Source organism: Podarcis gaigeae, assembly GCF_964106915.1.
Source record: "Podarcis gaigeae genome assembly, chromosome: 6".
Classification (NCBI taxonomy): Eukaryota; Metazoa; Chordata; class Lepidosauria; order Squamata; family Lacertidae; genus Podarcis; species Podarcis gaigeae.
This window is the reverse complement of record NC_139682.1, coordinates 826,115-840,933: the sequence shown is the minus strand read 5'-3', so window position 1 is coordinate 840,933 and position 14,819 is coordinate 826,115. Positions and strand designations below refer to the sequence as shown.

Here is a 14,819-nt window from a genome sequence, read left to right as displayed (position 1 = left end):
CCTGACTTCCCCATACCTCCCCTCTCTGTATTCCAATTTCTATTTTATTAATTCAGCAAATCCTTTCCCTTAATTTCATTTAGTTTTTAACCCTTCTTTTCTTACTACTTATCCAATCCGGCTGGAAACCACACAGTTTCTAAGCCAACGTCATTCTAACATTCATTAATTTTGCAATGTTTCTTGAGATAGTCCTTAAATTTCTTCCAATCTTCTTCCGCTGTCTCTCTCCCCTGGTTTGGGATTCTGCCAGTCCCATACAGTATTCTTGCTGCTGTTGTGGCGTGCATAAAGAATGTTCTATCCTCCTTTGGCCCCAGTTGGCTGACAATACCCAGGGTATCCTGGGTAGGATCAAGATCCCACTTTACCCCTTTGACACGTGTTGGGGGGCTTCCTTTGGCCCTTGCTTCCCCCATTCCAGAAAGAAAACCATGGCTCAGACACAGGCCACCTCTGCCCTCCAGCTGTTTTGGGACTACAGTTCCCATCATCCCTGACCACTGGTCCTGTGAGCTAGGGATGCTGGGAGTTGTAGTCCCAAGCAGCTGGAGGGCCTGCCATGAGCAAGAACTCAATGAGCGCCGCCACAGCGCCCTCTGCCGGGCCGCCCGCCGCGCTGCAGCCCGGGGCGGGAATGGCGGGCGGGTCACGTGAGCGCCGAACGTCCCGCGTTTCCTTGGCGACGCGCCTGGTGTCGAGGCGAGGGGCGGGGCCTGGCGAGAGCGACGCAAGAGGAGGCGGCGAAGGCAAGATGGCGGCGCCCGGGGACGGTGAGGGGGCGCGGGGCGGGGGGGGGGGGGAGAAGCGCCGCCTTGGGGGCTGCGGGGGCCGGTCGGGGGGAGGGAGGAGAGGGAGGAGGAGGAGGAGGATCCCGGCTTCGCAGGGGCGCCAGGGAGAGGCTGCTGCTGCTGCTTCCGCTGCTGCAGTTCCGCCTCCTCCTCCTCCTCCTCCTTCTGTGGCTTCTTCTGCATTTTCCTCCTTCTTACCATGGTACCTCGGGTTACATACACTTCAGGTTACAGACGCTTCAGGTTACAGACTCGGCTAGCCCAGAAATATTACCTCGGGTTAAGAACTTTGCTTCAGGATGAGAACAGAAATTGTGCAGCTGCAGCGGGAGGCCCCATTAGCTAAAGCGGTGCTTCAGGTTAAGAACAGTTTCAGGTTAAGAACGGACCTCTGGAACGAATTAAGTTCTTAACCCGAGGTACCACTGTATTCCGCTTCTCCTTCCCTTCCTCCTCCTCCTCCTCCTGCTTCTGCTGCTTCTTTTCTCTTCTTCTTCTTCTCCTCCTCCTCCTCCTCCTCTCTGCGTTCCTCCCTGCCACCATTCCTCCTCTGCTCTCTGCTGTGGCTGCCCACCTAGAGAAATCAACTCCAAGAGGAAAGGGCAGCAGCTTAAAACACCCCCCCCCGGTCGCCCCCTGCTTTTAATGCCTCTGTGGCGGCAGCACTGGTCTGACTGGTGGGCCATCCATCCGAAGTAGCTTTGGCTTGTCCTGGGCAAGATGAAGCCACAGACCAACCCAGAGAGTAGTGAAGATAAGGTTCTAAGTAGGCGCCGAGGAAGCCGGCCTTCTGGGGACCCCACCCAGCCCTCCCTGGGGTCCCCAGAAGGACCCGCTTTTCCCACTGGGCTGCAGCGAAGCCCCCTGTGCACATTGCCCGCATCTCGTGGCAGAAGGCACTTGGCTGCCGTTTGTGGCGCAGGAGGATGTGTGAATCCTGTGTGGTGCTGCTTCGTAGAATAGAGTCGTGTGATGCCACTGTTTTGTTCAGTTTCTGTGCAGGAGACTACGCTCTCTTCTGTATAGCTCCCAAACTTTCATATATGTAAAATAATTAAAAAAAAACACTTAGCCCTACAAATAAACAGATAAATAGCCTAACTGAAGGGACTGCCTAAGCAGCTTTGTATTTCAGCAGAAGAAATAGGTGACATTTTCTCCACCTTCCCGTTGCACCTCCGTGCCTCTGATGTCATTGGGAGAGCAAGTTGACCTAACTGGGCCTTCTCCTGGCTCTGTGGGGTTTTTTGTTAACCAGATCCAGCTGCTTTGTGTAAACCAAAACTCTTTGTAAGCCAAGTTTGTAGAACACACTGAAAAATATAGATGTGAAGCTTGACTCTAAAAATACATTTTTTAAAAAAACAATGGGAAACACAATGGACTCCATTTTTAAAAATCCCACACAATGTGCCTTTTCCATTGCTACTGGTACAGCACCTTCACTCTCTTTGGTGGGTTAAAAATGTTGAATTTGTCACCTTCCAGATCTCATAAGGAGATCCCTTTACACACCAAAACAGAACCACCAACCAGGATAACTGACTTGGCTTTACCCTTTTCTTTCACTCTAGGTCCTTCGGTCTGAGACAAACCTTGGCCACTCTTGACCCCGGTTGGTGTAAGAGCAGCAGAAACTTGAACTCTTTCCCTGGCAGGAATCCCTGGGAAAAGCTCTCCAAGGCAGACGTTCAGGAAGAGAGTGCACGATGGCCCTGGAAACTGTGAAGGAGCTCTTGAGCTTTGACTGCGGCTTGCTGGTGGCTTACCAGGTGTACAAAAGCTCCCAGCTGGAGTCCATCAGCTTTCAGACCAGCCAAATGAGGGACGTCTTCTTACAGCACCCTGAGGTTGTGCTCATTCATCGAACCCACAACCCATGGGGCAAGGCCCTCTACACCTTCATGGTGGACCAGCCTTTCATGCAGCTGGAAGGGGAGATGACCAAGGTGATCCACTTTGCGGTCCCCACCAGGGAGTCAGCGGAAGGCCTGGCTCAAATGTACCGCACCTTCAAGGCCTTCAACCCCGAATGGAAGCAGATCAAGACCTTCCTGGTTGACCCGCGCTTCCGGTGGCTGCCGGCGCTGTCGGAAGCGTTCCCCTCTGTGGACGTCCAGCTGTCAGTCTTCCACATATGCAAACACTTGCAGCACAAGATCCAGCAGGTCTCCCTGGAAGCCCACACGGAAAGGCTGGTTCTGAGCGCCTTGAGGAACGCCATGTGTGCCCCCAGCGAGAGCAACTTGAGGAAGCTGTACACCATCCTGTGTGGCTTTGTGAAGCCAAACCGCTTGCCCCAGCTCCACAAAGAGTGGCTGCTCAACGAGAAGATCTGGGCCTTTCACCGCTGGCGGACCTGGGGCCAGTGCAGCCAGTATTTCAAAGATCTGGAGATGCTCACACACAGCTTAAGCCAGATCTTCTGCATAGGACCATCCCTGGAGACCTGCATCACCAAAATAGCAAAGACTTACCAGAAGGTCCAGAAGAGCTCCGTGGAGTCTGCGCCAGGCCCAGGCCCTTTGCTCAGTGACAACGGCTCCTCCATCCAGAACCTGCTGGTTCTTCGCTGCTCTGCTGCAAACTCTCAGAGGTTTCTGCTTCCAAGGGATTCTGCTCCGACCACCGCGCCGACTCCCCTGAAGCCGGCGGCAGGGGGTGCTGCTGAAGAGTCGGCTCGCGAGGAGGAGGCAGAGGCGACTTCCAGAGAGGCTGAGGAGCGGATCAAGCAGTCCTTGAGCGACATCTGCACAGAGCCGGCGGCCAGGCTGTGCTTGAACGAGTTTGCAGTTGTCCAGAGCTCTGCGCAGTTGATGGGAAACGATGGAGAGGTTGCCAGCATACAGATCCTGGAAGATGCCCAGGCCGTGCGCCACAAGGGCCTCAGCAGCTGCACCTGCCACTTCAGCCAGACCTTCCAGCTGCCCTGCCGGCACGTCCTGGCTGTGCTGAACTCCGAAGGGAAGGATTTAGAGCCTGGCAGGATCCCAGCGCGGTGGCGCAAGGGAAACAGCACATCCCAAGAGGGACAGAGCAGCACCGACGGGCTCCTGGAGGTCCTGAGTTGCTCGTGGGACAAGTTGTTGGACAAGTACCTGGCTGTGTCGTTTCTCACTGCGGAGATCAGCCGGCTTCTGAGCCAGTGCAGTCACGAGGAGTTTGATCGCAGGTACAGCACCCTCCGCGAGCTGGCCGACAGCTGGATTGGGCCTTACGTGCAGGTGAAGTTGTAATTGAGTTCAGGGGCGCTACCGGGAGCAGACCCTTGGGCTCGGCCGGAGACTTGAGGTTAACATTTCATTCAGCTCCAAGTGTCTGTGGGGCTCCTCCTTTGCGGGGGGAGCTTTGATGAGCAGCCCAAGACTGTGCACACAACTGCAAACCTGGGCTCTTGTCTGAGACTTTGCCGGCAACTCAGTGGCGGCTCAGGGGTTCCTGACATGACCTACAGTCCCGTGAAGTCCACCCTCTCATCTCTCTGCATTACTATTCCTCTAAGTCAGTTGGTTTTAACCCCATCAGCATGTCTGGTTCTCCATGTCAAAGGGGACCAGGTGTATCCCCCAGGTCCTTTTTTCCTCTCCCTTTCCCCCCCTTGATTATTGAAATGGGCCCCCCTGCACCCAGCGAGAGCAGGACTTCTCTTTCGTAAATGTTGTCAATAAACAAGTCTTTCCTGTTTGTCATTTCTCAACATCAGCCTTTAAATACCATTCAAAATCTCATTAAGAAACAGGGCAGGGCTTCTCTGCTGTGGCTGTGCCAGGCAACTGGTACCGGGCTCAGTGGAAGCGCTCCGTGGGTGTTGTGTCAGACTGGAAACACTGGTGACAGAAGGACACGAGGGGAGAGGGGCAAGAGCTCCAAGAAGCAGCTGCCGTTTGGGCTGTTATGCAGAGAGCTGGGTTATACCTTCCACTTGGTCCCAAGGAGCCTGCCTGGGTAACTCCTGTGGCGGTGTGGGAATGGGAAGGAAGGGCTGCCTGGGGTCCAATCCAGACAGGTGTTTGGAGGCTTGGGCAGAGGATCTGGCCAACAACCTGCTTACAGAAGCAGAAGCACGGACATAAGCAAAGAGCCTCGCTTTTGACAAACCCTTTATCTTGGCTTTTCATAGCAGAACTAAGCGTTTCCTCCCCACTGCTCTCACTTCTCCAGCTGCGCCAGGAACAGGGGCAGGAGGCTCCTGTGGGTGGCCCTCTTCCTCTGCTTGTCCCCCCTCTTGCAGGAAGGCCCCAGGCGCTGCATGGCAGCCCACCTCCTCCTCCTCCTCTGTGCTGCCTCCCCTTGCGCGGTGCCAGGCTCCAGGTTCTCTGCCACAAAGCACTGGGCAGCGTGGACCATGTCTTCCTCCCTCACGCCCGGCACGGGCACCGTGGGAATGCCGGCGATCATCATGGCCAGGGTCAGGATGCAGATGTTGGGGGGCAGGTGCAGCGGTGGCTGGGCCTCTCTGTCCTTGCCAAACTTGGCCGACATCAGGAAGACCCCGCTGGGCAAGAATCCCCACCTGGCCAGTGCAAAGTCTCCGCCAGAGCTGGCAAGGTCCTTGGGGGGCTGGCTGAGAGGAAGGGGCGGCGGCACAGAGGAGAGGAAGAGCCACCGGTCACCTGTCTGCTCGGCGGCATATTCCCTGTCCGGTCCCTGAGGGCACAGCTTCCTGCAGCAGAGGCCTTGGTGTGCCTCCCACCTTTCTGGCGCCCCTTGCCCAGGTGTGCCCGGTGACCAGCAGGCTCCTCCGCAAGGCGGCTTGGCGTCCGGATCCTGGAGCAGCTGGGGGCCGCTGAGCTGGTGCGGAGCCCCCTGCTTGGCTTGCAGCTTCCTCCTCAGGAGCCCGATGGCAGAGGAGAGGCCCCCCGAAGCCGGGGTCTCCCTTGGCATCCCAGGGTAGAGGCTCGACGGGCCACTCGGTGCCATTTCGACCTCTCTGCTGCCCGAATCTCCTGTCCAAAATAAAGGCGTGTGTGTTGGGGGGGCACCAACTGGAGTGTCTGGGGCAGAGGTGAATTGGCGGGGAGGGTGTGTGAGGAGGACAACTTGGCACTCTGGTTCTCAGGCTAGATTGAAGGCGGGGTGAATTGAGGGTGCTAAATTCCTTCCCTCGATACCCGTTTCCACTGCCCACACACTCACTTGCCTCCTGGTGCTGAGTAATCTCTTTCCCAAGAGGAAGATAAACCGGAGCGAGAGTCGAGCTGCAGCTGCAATTTTCATTCCATGGGTTCCCGGCTTCCCACTCCGCCCCAGAAGCAACCAGAGAGCTTAGGAGATGGTTCTGTGTGGCCCATATCAGCTGCCCCCCCCCCCAGGCCTGCCTCTCCTTGGGCCTCAACCCTGTAGCACTGGGGCCTGTTCTCTGGCCTTGTCAAAGAGGTTTGGGCAGCGGAATGGACCACCTCAGAAGGGGGTGGATTCTTGTCCATTGCAGGTTTTAATCCCTGGCCCTCTGGCTGTGATTCCTGCATTGCCGGGGGGGGGTGGATCAGATGACCGTTGGGGGTCCCAACTCCACTTCTGTGAGTCTAAGAAGACAGCCACCCATCTCTGGGGTGACCTGAAGAGCTCCCTCCATACACCAATTCAGCTGGGGGGGGGAATGTGTGGGGCCGCACAGAGGAGGGCGTTTTCTGCACAAAACGCCTTGGGGGATGGAAGGGGAGTCGTTACCTGGACCTGGAGGTGGAAAGAAGCCCGCGGAAGGTTTCCCCATCCCATAATAGGACATGGTGTCGGCTGAGAGCTGGCCTGTGGCTGCCTCAGTGCTGTGCCTGTCCTGAACTCTCCCCATTCTAGAACCAGTGTCACAGGACTGGGCCCTTACCTCACACAGAGCCCCTGGGCAGCCTTGCCCCTCGGCTGCTCCAAGGAGTTGGGGCCACTTGGCTCAATGGCAGAGGAGGAGGGAAGTCTGGTGAAGCCGGCAGGTTGCTAAGCCTCTTCCGGCCCCTGACATTTGCCCCCCCCCCCCCAAGGAGAGCCTGCTGGATCAGGCCAAGGGCCATCGAGTCCAGCCTCCTGTTCTCACAGCAGCCAACCAGATGCCCATTATGGGAATCCCAGAAGCAGGATCCGAGCACAAGAGCGATTTCCCCCTCTTGCAGTTTCCATCAGCTGGCAGTCAAGCAACGCTGCCTCCTATGGGAGCGAGTTCCATGGGTTATGTGCTGTGTGAAGAAATTGCTTATTTTCCCTTCCCTGAGCCTTCATGGGATGCCCACAGATTCTAGTGTTAGCAGAGATGGGGAAAACCTTTTCTCTCCTTTTCTCCATGCACAATGCCTCTTCCCTGCGTTTTCTCTAAGCCAGCCTTTCTCAACCTGTGGGTCCCCAGATGTTGTTGAACTACAACTCCCATCACCCCTAGCTACCAAGGCCAGAGCTCAGGGATGATGGGAGTTGTAGTCCAACAACATCTGGGGACCCACCGGTTGAGAACCACTGCAAAAGTCCCAAACACTGCAGCCGTTCTCCACCCCCTTGATCGTTTCATTGCCATTTATGTACTGCAGTATCAGGGCAATAAAACCGAGCCTCCCTTGCTTGGGAGTCTTCTGCTTCATAATCAGGAGGGAAAGGGAGCTGAGGTTGCAGGAAAGGGACACTCCCAGGACTTGTTGCTGTTCTAAGGCAGCTTTTATTGAACTGGCATGACTTCCATGAAGCCTAGTGTGCCCCCCTTTCCCCATAGCAGCAACACCCTCTGGGCCTCGGAGTTCACGTCACAGAAAGGTCTACATAGTGCATTTCCTCCATGAATACACCACTGTGATGTCGGGTCAGAGCAACAGTGGGCCGCTGGGGAACCCACAAAAGTGGAGCCCGTGGCCCTACAAACTTCACATGCTTGCGTAGAGCTGCCCCTCGCCTTAGCTTTACACGTGTGTAGAAGTTAAGTCACCTCGGAGGGAAAGCATGCCTTTGTTCTGAGAGCCGGATCAGCGAGAAAAATAGGGCACTTCCTCGCTTACCAAACTCGCTCAAGGCTGAATTTTTCCTGCAGAAACATTCTTGGCATGTTCCGAGTAAGCAGATTCCCTTAGTGATCTTTTTTAAAAAATCTCTTTGCATGTAGGCTGTCTGTCAGAGCATATTCTGTAGTTCCCAGTATACCTAAAAACGGGGCAGTTGTTCCAGTTCATTGCTACATCATGCAGTCTGAAAATCAAATCCTCCCTTGGACTGTTCCTGCTATTTCAGGGTCCTGCTGTTGTTTGGAGGGCTGCTGCTGGTGGTCTTGCCCCTTCAATGAGTCTTTCGCTATATACGTGGCTCCCCAGTGGCTACGTTGGAAATGAGGCCCATAAGGCTGGCATTCTGGGGACAGAGCAAGGACGAAGCGCGACTTCACTGCTCTCGGCTCCTTCTTGCGGACCCTCCATCAAGTCTCTTGGGCGGGCGACTCGTGCAGGCGAAGAAGCAGCCTTGGTCACTTCACTCGTATTTGCAGAAGTTCTTCAGCGACGGAGGGAGGTCGAGCCCATCGATGTCTAGCCGGTGGGCAATGTGCTTCTGGATGGCCAGCCGGCAGAGGGTCTGCAGGGAGGGGACTGGGAGGAAAAGAAGAGAAAGAAGGGGACTTGGCTGTGAGACAACCTCAGCATGAGGATTGGGACCCATTCCCCTTGTGGCGCCTCGTGGTGTAAGCACTGTGTGCTGGGCAGGCCTCTCCACGGCCCCACGCCAATCCCAGGCACGCAGGAGGGGGGAGCCAACTGGCTCCCTCGGCACCTCGCTGACTCGCTTGCCCCCAAACTCGCAGCACAGAGCTGCCCATGGCAGAAGAGCCCGCTGTGGCGCTCCGACCGACGGGCAGGCTCTTTCCGGCCGCCAATTCTCGGGCCTCGGACTCTTGGCCTGGCGCCCTGAGAGCCCGGCACCCGGGTGCCCTGCACCCCTGGCGCTCATGGTTAAGACGGACCTGGGCTTGTGAATGTTTTTGTTAAGATGAAGGCTTGATACTTATAAGCTCATGGAGGGCCAGCCCGTGGGGTGGCACCACGCCACTTTGGCATGGGGAACCTCACCCACTTTGCCAAAGACAAGCTGCGCTCACACCTTGGGTGAAAACCTCCCTTTGGCTCCCTGTCAGAGGCAGCATCTCTCTTCACCTCCCGGTGCTTCCAGACATAACTTCCATGTTCCTAACACAACAACCGGGCTTGTTTTGCCAATGCCGCTGCCTCCCTTTCAACGCCCTAAAGGCTCCTGAAGACTGAAAAACACCAAGCGGCCTGTCACTCTGCTAATACACTTGGACTGCTTTCGAAGTGTGAGCTGAGTCCTCTAGCAATGCAAGACTCTGTGGTTTGGTTACCATAAGGTCTGCTGTATCAATTGTGACACGAAGGCTTGCAATATCAACCCCAGTGTGTGGGAATCCTTTGCAGATGACCACGGTGCCTGGAGGCAGACATTCATAGCAGGAAGCAGAGGAGGAACGACCACTGGGAGAAGCAAGGAAAGGAAAAAAACCGCCCTGGTGCAGCTGTAGCAGCACAACCGGACGCCTTCCTTTGCCCCAGCTGCAACAAAACATGTCTCTCCCATATTGGTCTTTGCAGCCACAGAAGCCGCCTTGTTTGGACAGGTCTCATCCAGAGGTGGGGGGGGGGGCTGAACTGAGGTGGGGCATCAACCCTGCCTTGGGCTTAATGCTTCTTGCATGCCTTTCCCAGGTTACCAGGAAGCAGAGGGGGAGGAATTTGCATGCCGGCCAAAGAGGAAATTGACACACCTCTCCAAGGAAGTTTGTTCACAACATGACATCCCAGAGACAAAAAAAAAAAAAGGCCTTTGCGGAACTAGACCCAGTTCTCAGCATGTTTTGGGGGAACTCCTTGCGAAAGAATGCGGTGGAAGTCTTTTATAATATTTTAACTAGGATTTATATATTGCAATGTTTGAAGTATGAATTTGGAATAATTGATTATGAAAAGTATTTTTCCCCCCTTCATTCTTTTTCTTGTTTCTTTCTTTTACCTTTCGTCTTTCTTCTTTTCTAGTCTGCATTCTGGAAAATTGTGTAGATGAATGTTTTACTGTATGGTTATGTATTGTTTCTATTTCTTTTTTTCTTTTCATTTTTTGGGTAACATTTAATAAAATTTAATAATAATAATAATAAAAGAAGGAAGCTGCGCTGCAGCAGAACATTGTTGCTAAGAGGCATCAGATATTTAACTTGAAAAACTGATGCTCGGAAAGGCATACTCAGTTTTTTGACTGCAAAACGGATGCCCCTCCCCGTTTCAAGAAGAAATGTAACCTCCAGATATCTTTTAAAGACCACCCTAAAAGGCGGAAAGGAAACACTCCAAGTTACTCGGAAGCTGCTCTCCTTCACTGGAGGTTTTTAAGCAGAGGTTGGGGGGGGGGCTTGTTAGGTGTGATTCCTGCATGCCTGGGGGTTGGTCTGGATGACCCTGAGGGATCCCTTCCAACTCTGTAGCTCTGATTCTGTGGTTCTATATTCCCTGGATCCAGCAAACCTGTGGAGCCTCCCATTGCTCCCACACACAGCGCTTTAAGCGCCTTTTGCCTCGCACCCTCTCTGTGTGAATGTCAGCTAGAGAAGGAAAGGGTCCTTTCTGGCAAAGGAAGGTCTTGCCTTGCAAGAGGATTCCCACACATCCCAGCTCATCTGTCTTTGCACTGTCATGGGGCACAGCTGGCAAAGCCAGGCAAGGACCTCCGGGAATTGGCGTTGGGCATGGAATGGCCAAAACCTGGAGGATGTGGAGCTAGCCTTTCTCTGCAGCACAGTGAGCCCTCGTGCCTGGCCCTTCGCAGCCTCTCTCTGCAGGGCTCGCTCTCTTTTTAACATATTATTATGGTCTGTTAACACCAGAAGAGCCTGCTGGATCAGGCCAGGGACCCATCCAGTCCAGCATCCCAGCCTCACAGAGGCCAGCAAGATCCATGCCCACAAGCAGGACCCGAGTGCCAAAGCGTTCTCCAAGGGTTGTTCCCCATAATCTAGTGTTCACAGATAGACTGTCCCTGGGCCTGGAGGTGCTGCTATCACAACAAGCCTCCATAGGAAGAGGGTCTGGATCCGGCCCATGGCCCGCCTGCCCCGGCATCCAGTTCTCACAGTCGCTGAGCAGAGAAACACTAAAACAGGATTCAGGCACAAGGACATTGTGGAGGCAGAGCAGAGCCACTGCGGCTGGTAGCCACCAGTAGCTTTATTTTCTTCTATGAATTGGACCAATCCTCCTTGAAAACCAAAACATCTTGGAGGTCCTGGGCCACAGGGAGGTTAGGCTGGCCTAACCAGAGCCAGGGCTTTTTCAGCTGTGGCCCCGATCTGGTGGAACGCTCTGCCATAAGAGATTAGGGCCCTGCGGGACTTGACATCTTTCCGCAGGGCCAGCAAGACAGAGCTGTTCCGCCTGGCCTTTGGCCAAGGCACAGCCTGACCCGCTCCTTTGGTAATCCTCACAGAACTCCAGCCCAATGGTTGCCATTAATTTGACTCTGAATTGATTTCGGAATGAATTGATTTTAGAATGCTGTGTTACTTTTATTGTTGTTAGCTGCTGTGAGCCCGGCTTCAGCTGGAGAGGGCGGGATATAAATACAATTTTATTATTTTTTTATTATTATTATTAAGTTGATGGCCATCGCTGCCTCCTGTGGGAAGGAGTGAGGAGATTTCACCCCTCCCATATCCAAGAATCTGCTGATGTTCTCTGCTGATTCTCCAGAGATGAGGGGTTGGTTTCTGCTCTCTACTTATTCCACTCCAGCCTCACATCAAAGAGAGAGAGACTGAGTGTGATCTCTGTAGATAAGGTTGCTGCTAAGAGCAGCTGCAGACACTCAGTGCAGTTCAGCATTTTCGTTTAGACCTCATTTAGCTCTGTATATTGTTGTGTATAATAGTTGTAGATAGAATAAAGAAGATATTCTACAGAGCTGCTCTCCGAGTCGTTTATGCTCTGCTATACTCTGCTATACTCTGCTGTGCGACGACTGTCTTCTTGTTGGAGTGAATCTGGTGCTCACAACTCTAAGCTGTGAGTCCACAGCACTTTGACCTGTTCCTGCGCAGAAGGTGGTCTCTGGAAGTGCTACCCAGCTCGCCTGGCCCAGTCGGGGCTGAGTGGATGAGACCAGTCGGTGTTACTGGCTCAAGGGCGATGCTGACAGGGAGTTCCGTAGGTTAACTACTGAATGCCACATGCAGCTAAGCCACAGCATGCCCCATGGGGTGGCTGCATTCCATGGCCTCCCCGAACCCCGCACCCAGCCCACCACACTCCTCCTTGCCCAGGCAGGAGAACCACTGGCCATGAAGGCAGGGACAAGGGATTTGCCAGTGCGGCAGAGAAAACAAACCCTCCCTAAAAATAGATCCCTTGCACACATGGGACTGAAGAGAGCGGCCAGCGCGGGATGCTTGCTAATTATACCCCTGCTCTGTTTGCCAACAGATAATGCAGAGCAGAATCACCTCCTGGATCTCCTTTAGCCCCGGAATTCAGATTACGATAAAGGAGAGCCTGACTAATCCTTAGGAAGATCTTTCTGGCGGCAAGAGTTGTTGGCTTCCAGCCTTGCAGGGGGCTGGGCTAGATGACCCTTTGGGGTCCCTCCTCACCCTAGGATTCTGCAATCCTCTTTGTCAGGCTCCCTCCTGGATCCCTGCCTCTATGGCTCCGCTGCCTCCTGGTCTCTCTGCTCCCAAGCGATTGGGCTTGACATTCTGACATCCTGTTTCAGAGCGTTCAAGGCGCTTTGTTGTCTTCTCATAATACAGTGGTACCTCTGGTTAAGAACTTAAATTGTTCTAGAGGTCTGTTCTTAACCTGACACTGTTCTTAACCTGTGGTACCACTTTAGCTAATGGGGCCTCCCACTGCTGCCGCACAATTTCTGTTCTCATTCTGAAGCAAAGTTCTTAACCTGAGGTACTATTTGTGGGTTAGCGGAGTCTGTAACCTGAAGTGTCTGTAACCCGAGGTACCACTGTACTTACACTTCCTTTAGAAATTGAATCAGTATCATTCCCCTAGTGCGGACTGAGGGAGCAGGGGCTTAGGTCTCCCAGTGACAAGAATCGCACCTGGAACATCCAGAGTTATTGCTCCATCTCATTCCTGCCACTATGCTAGATCAAACTGCTATGATTCCTGCATGGCAGGGGGTGGGACCAGATGACCCCTTGAGACCCCTTGGGACCCCTCCCAAGTCCACCATTCTAGGATTCTCCTGCCAGCCGCTCTTCAAAGTGCCTTATTTGTATGGACAGTGTTAAACCTCCCTCTCCTCCTGCCTTCTTATATCAGCTGCAGACCCCTTTGGGGCAAGGCTCACTTTCCCTGTCCATCGCCCCCCCACCCTTCCTAAGACGACCCAGCAGCCGGCTGCCTGCTTCTGGGCTTGGCCTCCTCCTCTCTCCCTCTCCCCTTCACCCCACTAGCCCACCCAGCTGTTGCCTTGGGGCCATCAGGATCCAAACCTCCAGAAAGTCTCCCTTCCTGTGACAATGCCAGCCACCAGCTCTGATCTGCCTAGGAAGCTGTGTCATGCTGTCTGCCCATTGGTCTATCTAGCTTAGTACGGCCTACACTGGCTGGCAGCAATGCCCCTCCAGGGTTCCAGGCAGGAGTCGTCTCTCCCAGCCCCACCGGGAGAGGCTGCCATGAGGCTGCTCCACCTTTGAGCTATGGCCCTTTGCCCCATGGGCCGGGGGCCATGCCAGTTTGGGAGCTGGGAATACCTACATCCGTATTCCACCTGGATGAGGCGGACGCTCTTGGTGGAAGCGAAGATGTCGACCACGGCGTAAAGGGGCCGGGAGCCCGGGAGACCCCTGGCGCTGGGACCCATGTCCTCGCCGTTGATGACAATGTGCATGTCGGCTGTCCCGTCCGGCTGCGGGGCGAACAGCACCCCGATCCTGCTCCTCCGGGCCGTGGCAGGGAGCACGTTGGTCCTGTACAGTTCGTCCAGGAGGTGGCTGTAGCGGCCGGGCCTGCTGCGGCCCACCAGCTTGTCCCGAGGGATCCTGACCTTCTCGATCAGCAAGTAGGGGTCAGAGAGGAAGCCCCTCACCCGGGCGGAGGCCTCTTCCCCGGCAGCGTCTGGGGCGACCCGGTTGTGGTTGCGGGTGATGGCGAAGACCCAGCTGTCGCCCAGGTTGACCAGGTCTGGCAGGGCGTACTCGGGCACCGTCTCCAGGCTGCGAGGGTCATGGGCGGTCAGCCCCACCCGCAGGTGGCCGCACCAGCCCAGCTCCTTCTCCTCGATCTCCACCAGGAAGATCTGCCCGGGCGCCAGGGGCTCCCGGCTGAAGCAGACGCCGTTGGCAAAGCTCTCCACGCGGGTGGCCTGGGTGCCCGAAGGGTCGACGCAGACATTGGCCCCGTGGATTCGGTGGAAGCGGGTGGGCGGGTGGCCTGCAGCACTCATCCCTGGGCTTCTGGCGGGCAGGACTGAGGCTATTTTAAGGGGGCTCCGAGTCAGGGCAGCTGCTGTCGCCGGACACACAAGGTCTCCAAATAGGGAACGGTGTGGGCTGGTAGGAGCCAGCCAGGTCCTAATGCCCTGTGAGTTGCACGGAAAGGGCAGCCTGGCCTGCGACAGAATGGAAGCCCTGGGCATCAGGGTGGCACAACGGAGGGCAATGTGCTGCTTTTGGGTGTGGGCAATGCCAGCTTGCTTCACCCAGTGTATAATTATTTGATGGATGGCAATGCCATGAGGTGTGGTAATAATAATAATAATTTTTTATTTATACCCTGCCCTTCCCAGTTCAAAAACCGGGCTCAGGGCAGCTAACAACAAATTTGACACACCTAATTGTAAAAGCAGCATAAAATACAGTATAAAAACATGAATAACAATAAAATTCAAAGTTCAGAAATCAAATTAGGGGAAATCCATCTAATAAGCATTAGATAATCCCCAGGGCTAGCTGGCTGAATTAGTCCTACTTGGGCCAGCGAGGAGACCAGGGGAGAATTAGCTGTGGGGTCTCAAAAAAGGGGAGGGGGAGGGAAGAGAAGGGAAGGGAAA

The 14,819-nt window shown here is 54.7% G+C and overlaps 3 protein-coding genes across 4 annotated transcripts; 1 reads left to right on the top strand and 2 right to left on the bottom strand.

The window, feature by feature from the left end:
• Positions 1-688: 688 nt before the first annotated feature.
• ZSWIM1 (zinc finger SWIM-type containing 1) lies at positions 689-4,475 on the top strand. 2 transcript variants are annotated; one of them, XM_083744466.1, is made up of 2 exons: positions 689-773; positions 2,366-4,475. In XM_083744466.1, exon 2 carries the CDS (start codon positions 2,501-2,503, stop codon positions 4,025-4,027), a length of 1,527 nt encoding a protein of 508 aa, XP_083600592.1. In that variant the 5' UTR covers positions 689-773; positions 2,366-2,500; the 3' UTR covers positions 4,028-4,475. The 2 variants fall into 2 exon arrangements, with proteins under 2 accessions (XP_083600592.1, XP_083600593.1); XM_083744467.1 differs by lacking the exon at positions 689-773 and adding an exon at positions 1,731-2,245.
• Positions 4,476-4,874: 399 nt separating this feature from the next.
• On the bottom strand, positions 4,875-6,597 carry SPATA25 (spermatogenesis associated 25). Its single transcript, XM_083744687.1, has 2 exons — positions 6,462-6,597; positions 4,875-5,737 (listed from the first exon to the last, which is right to left on the bottom strand). The coding sequence occupies exons 1-2, from the start codon at positions 6,580-6,582 to the stop codon at positions 4,941-4,943; spliced, it is 918 nt and encodes a 305-aa protein (XP_083600813.1). The 5' UTR covers positions 6,583-6,597; the 3' UTR covers positions 4,875-4,940.
• An 808-nt stretch (positions 6,598-7,405) lies between these two features.
• On the bottom strand, positions 7,406-14,248 carry NEURL2 (neuralized E3 ubiquitin protein ligase 2). The gene is made up of 2 exons (XM_083744714.1): positions 13,526-14,248; positions 7,406-8,341 (listed from the first exon to the last, which is right to left on the bottom strand). Exons 1-2 carry the CDS (start codon positions 14,211-14,213, stop codon positions 8,226-8,228), a joined length of 804 nt encoding a protein of 267 aa, XP_083600840.1. The 5' UTR covers positions 14,214-14,248; the 3' UTR covers positions 7,406-8,225.
• Positions 14,249-14,819: the final 571 nt, after the last annotated feature.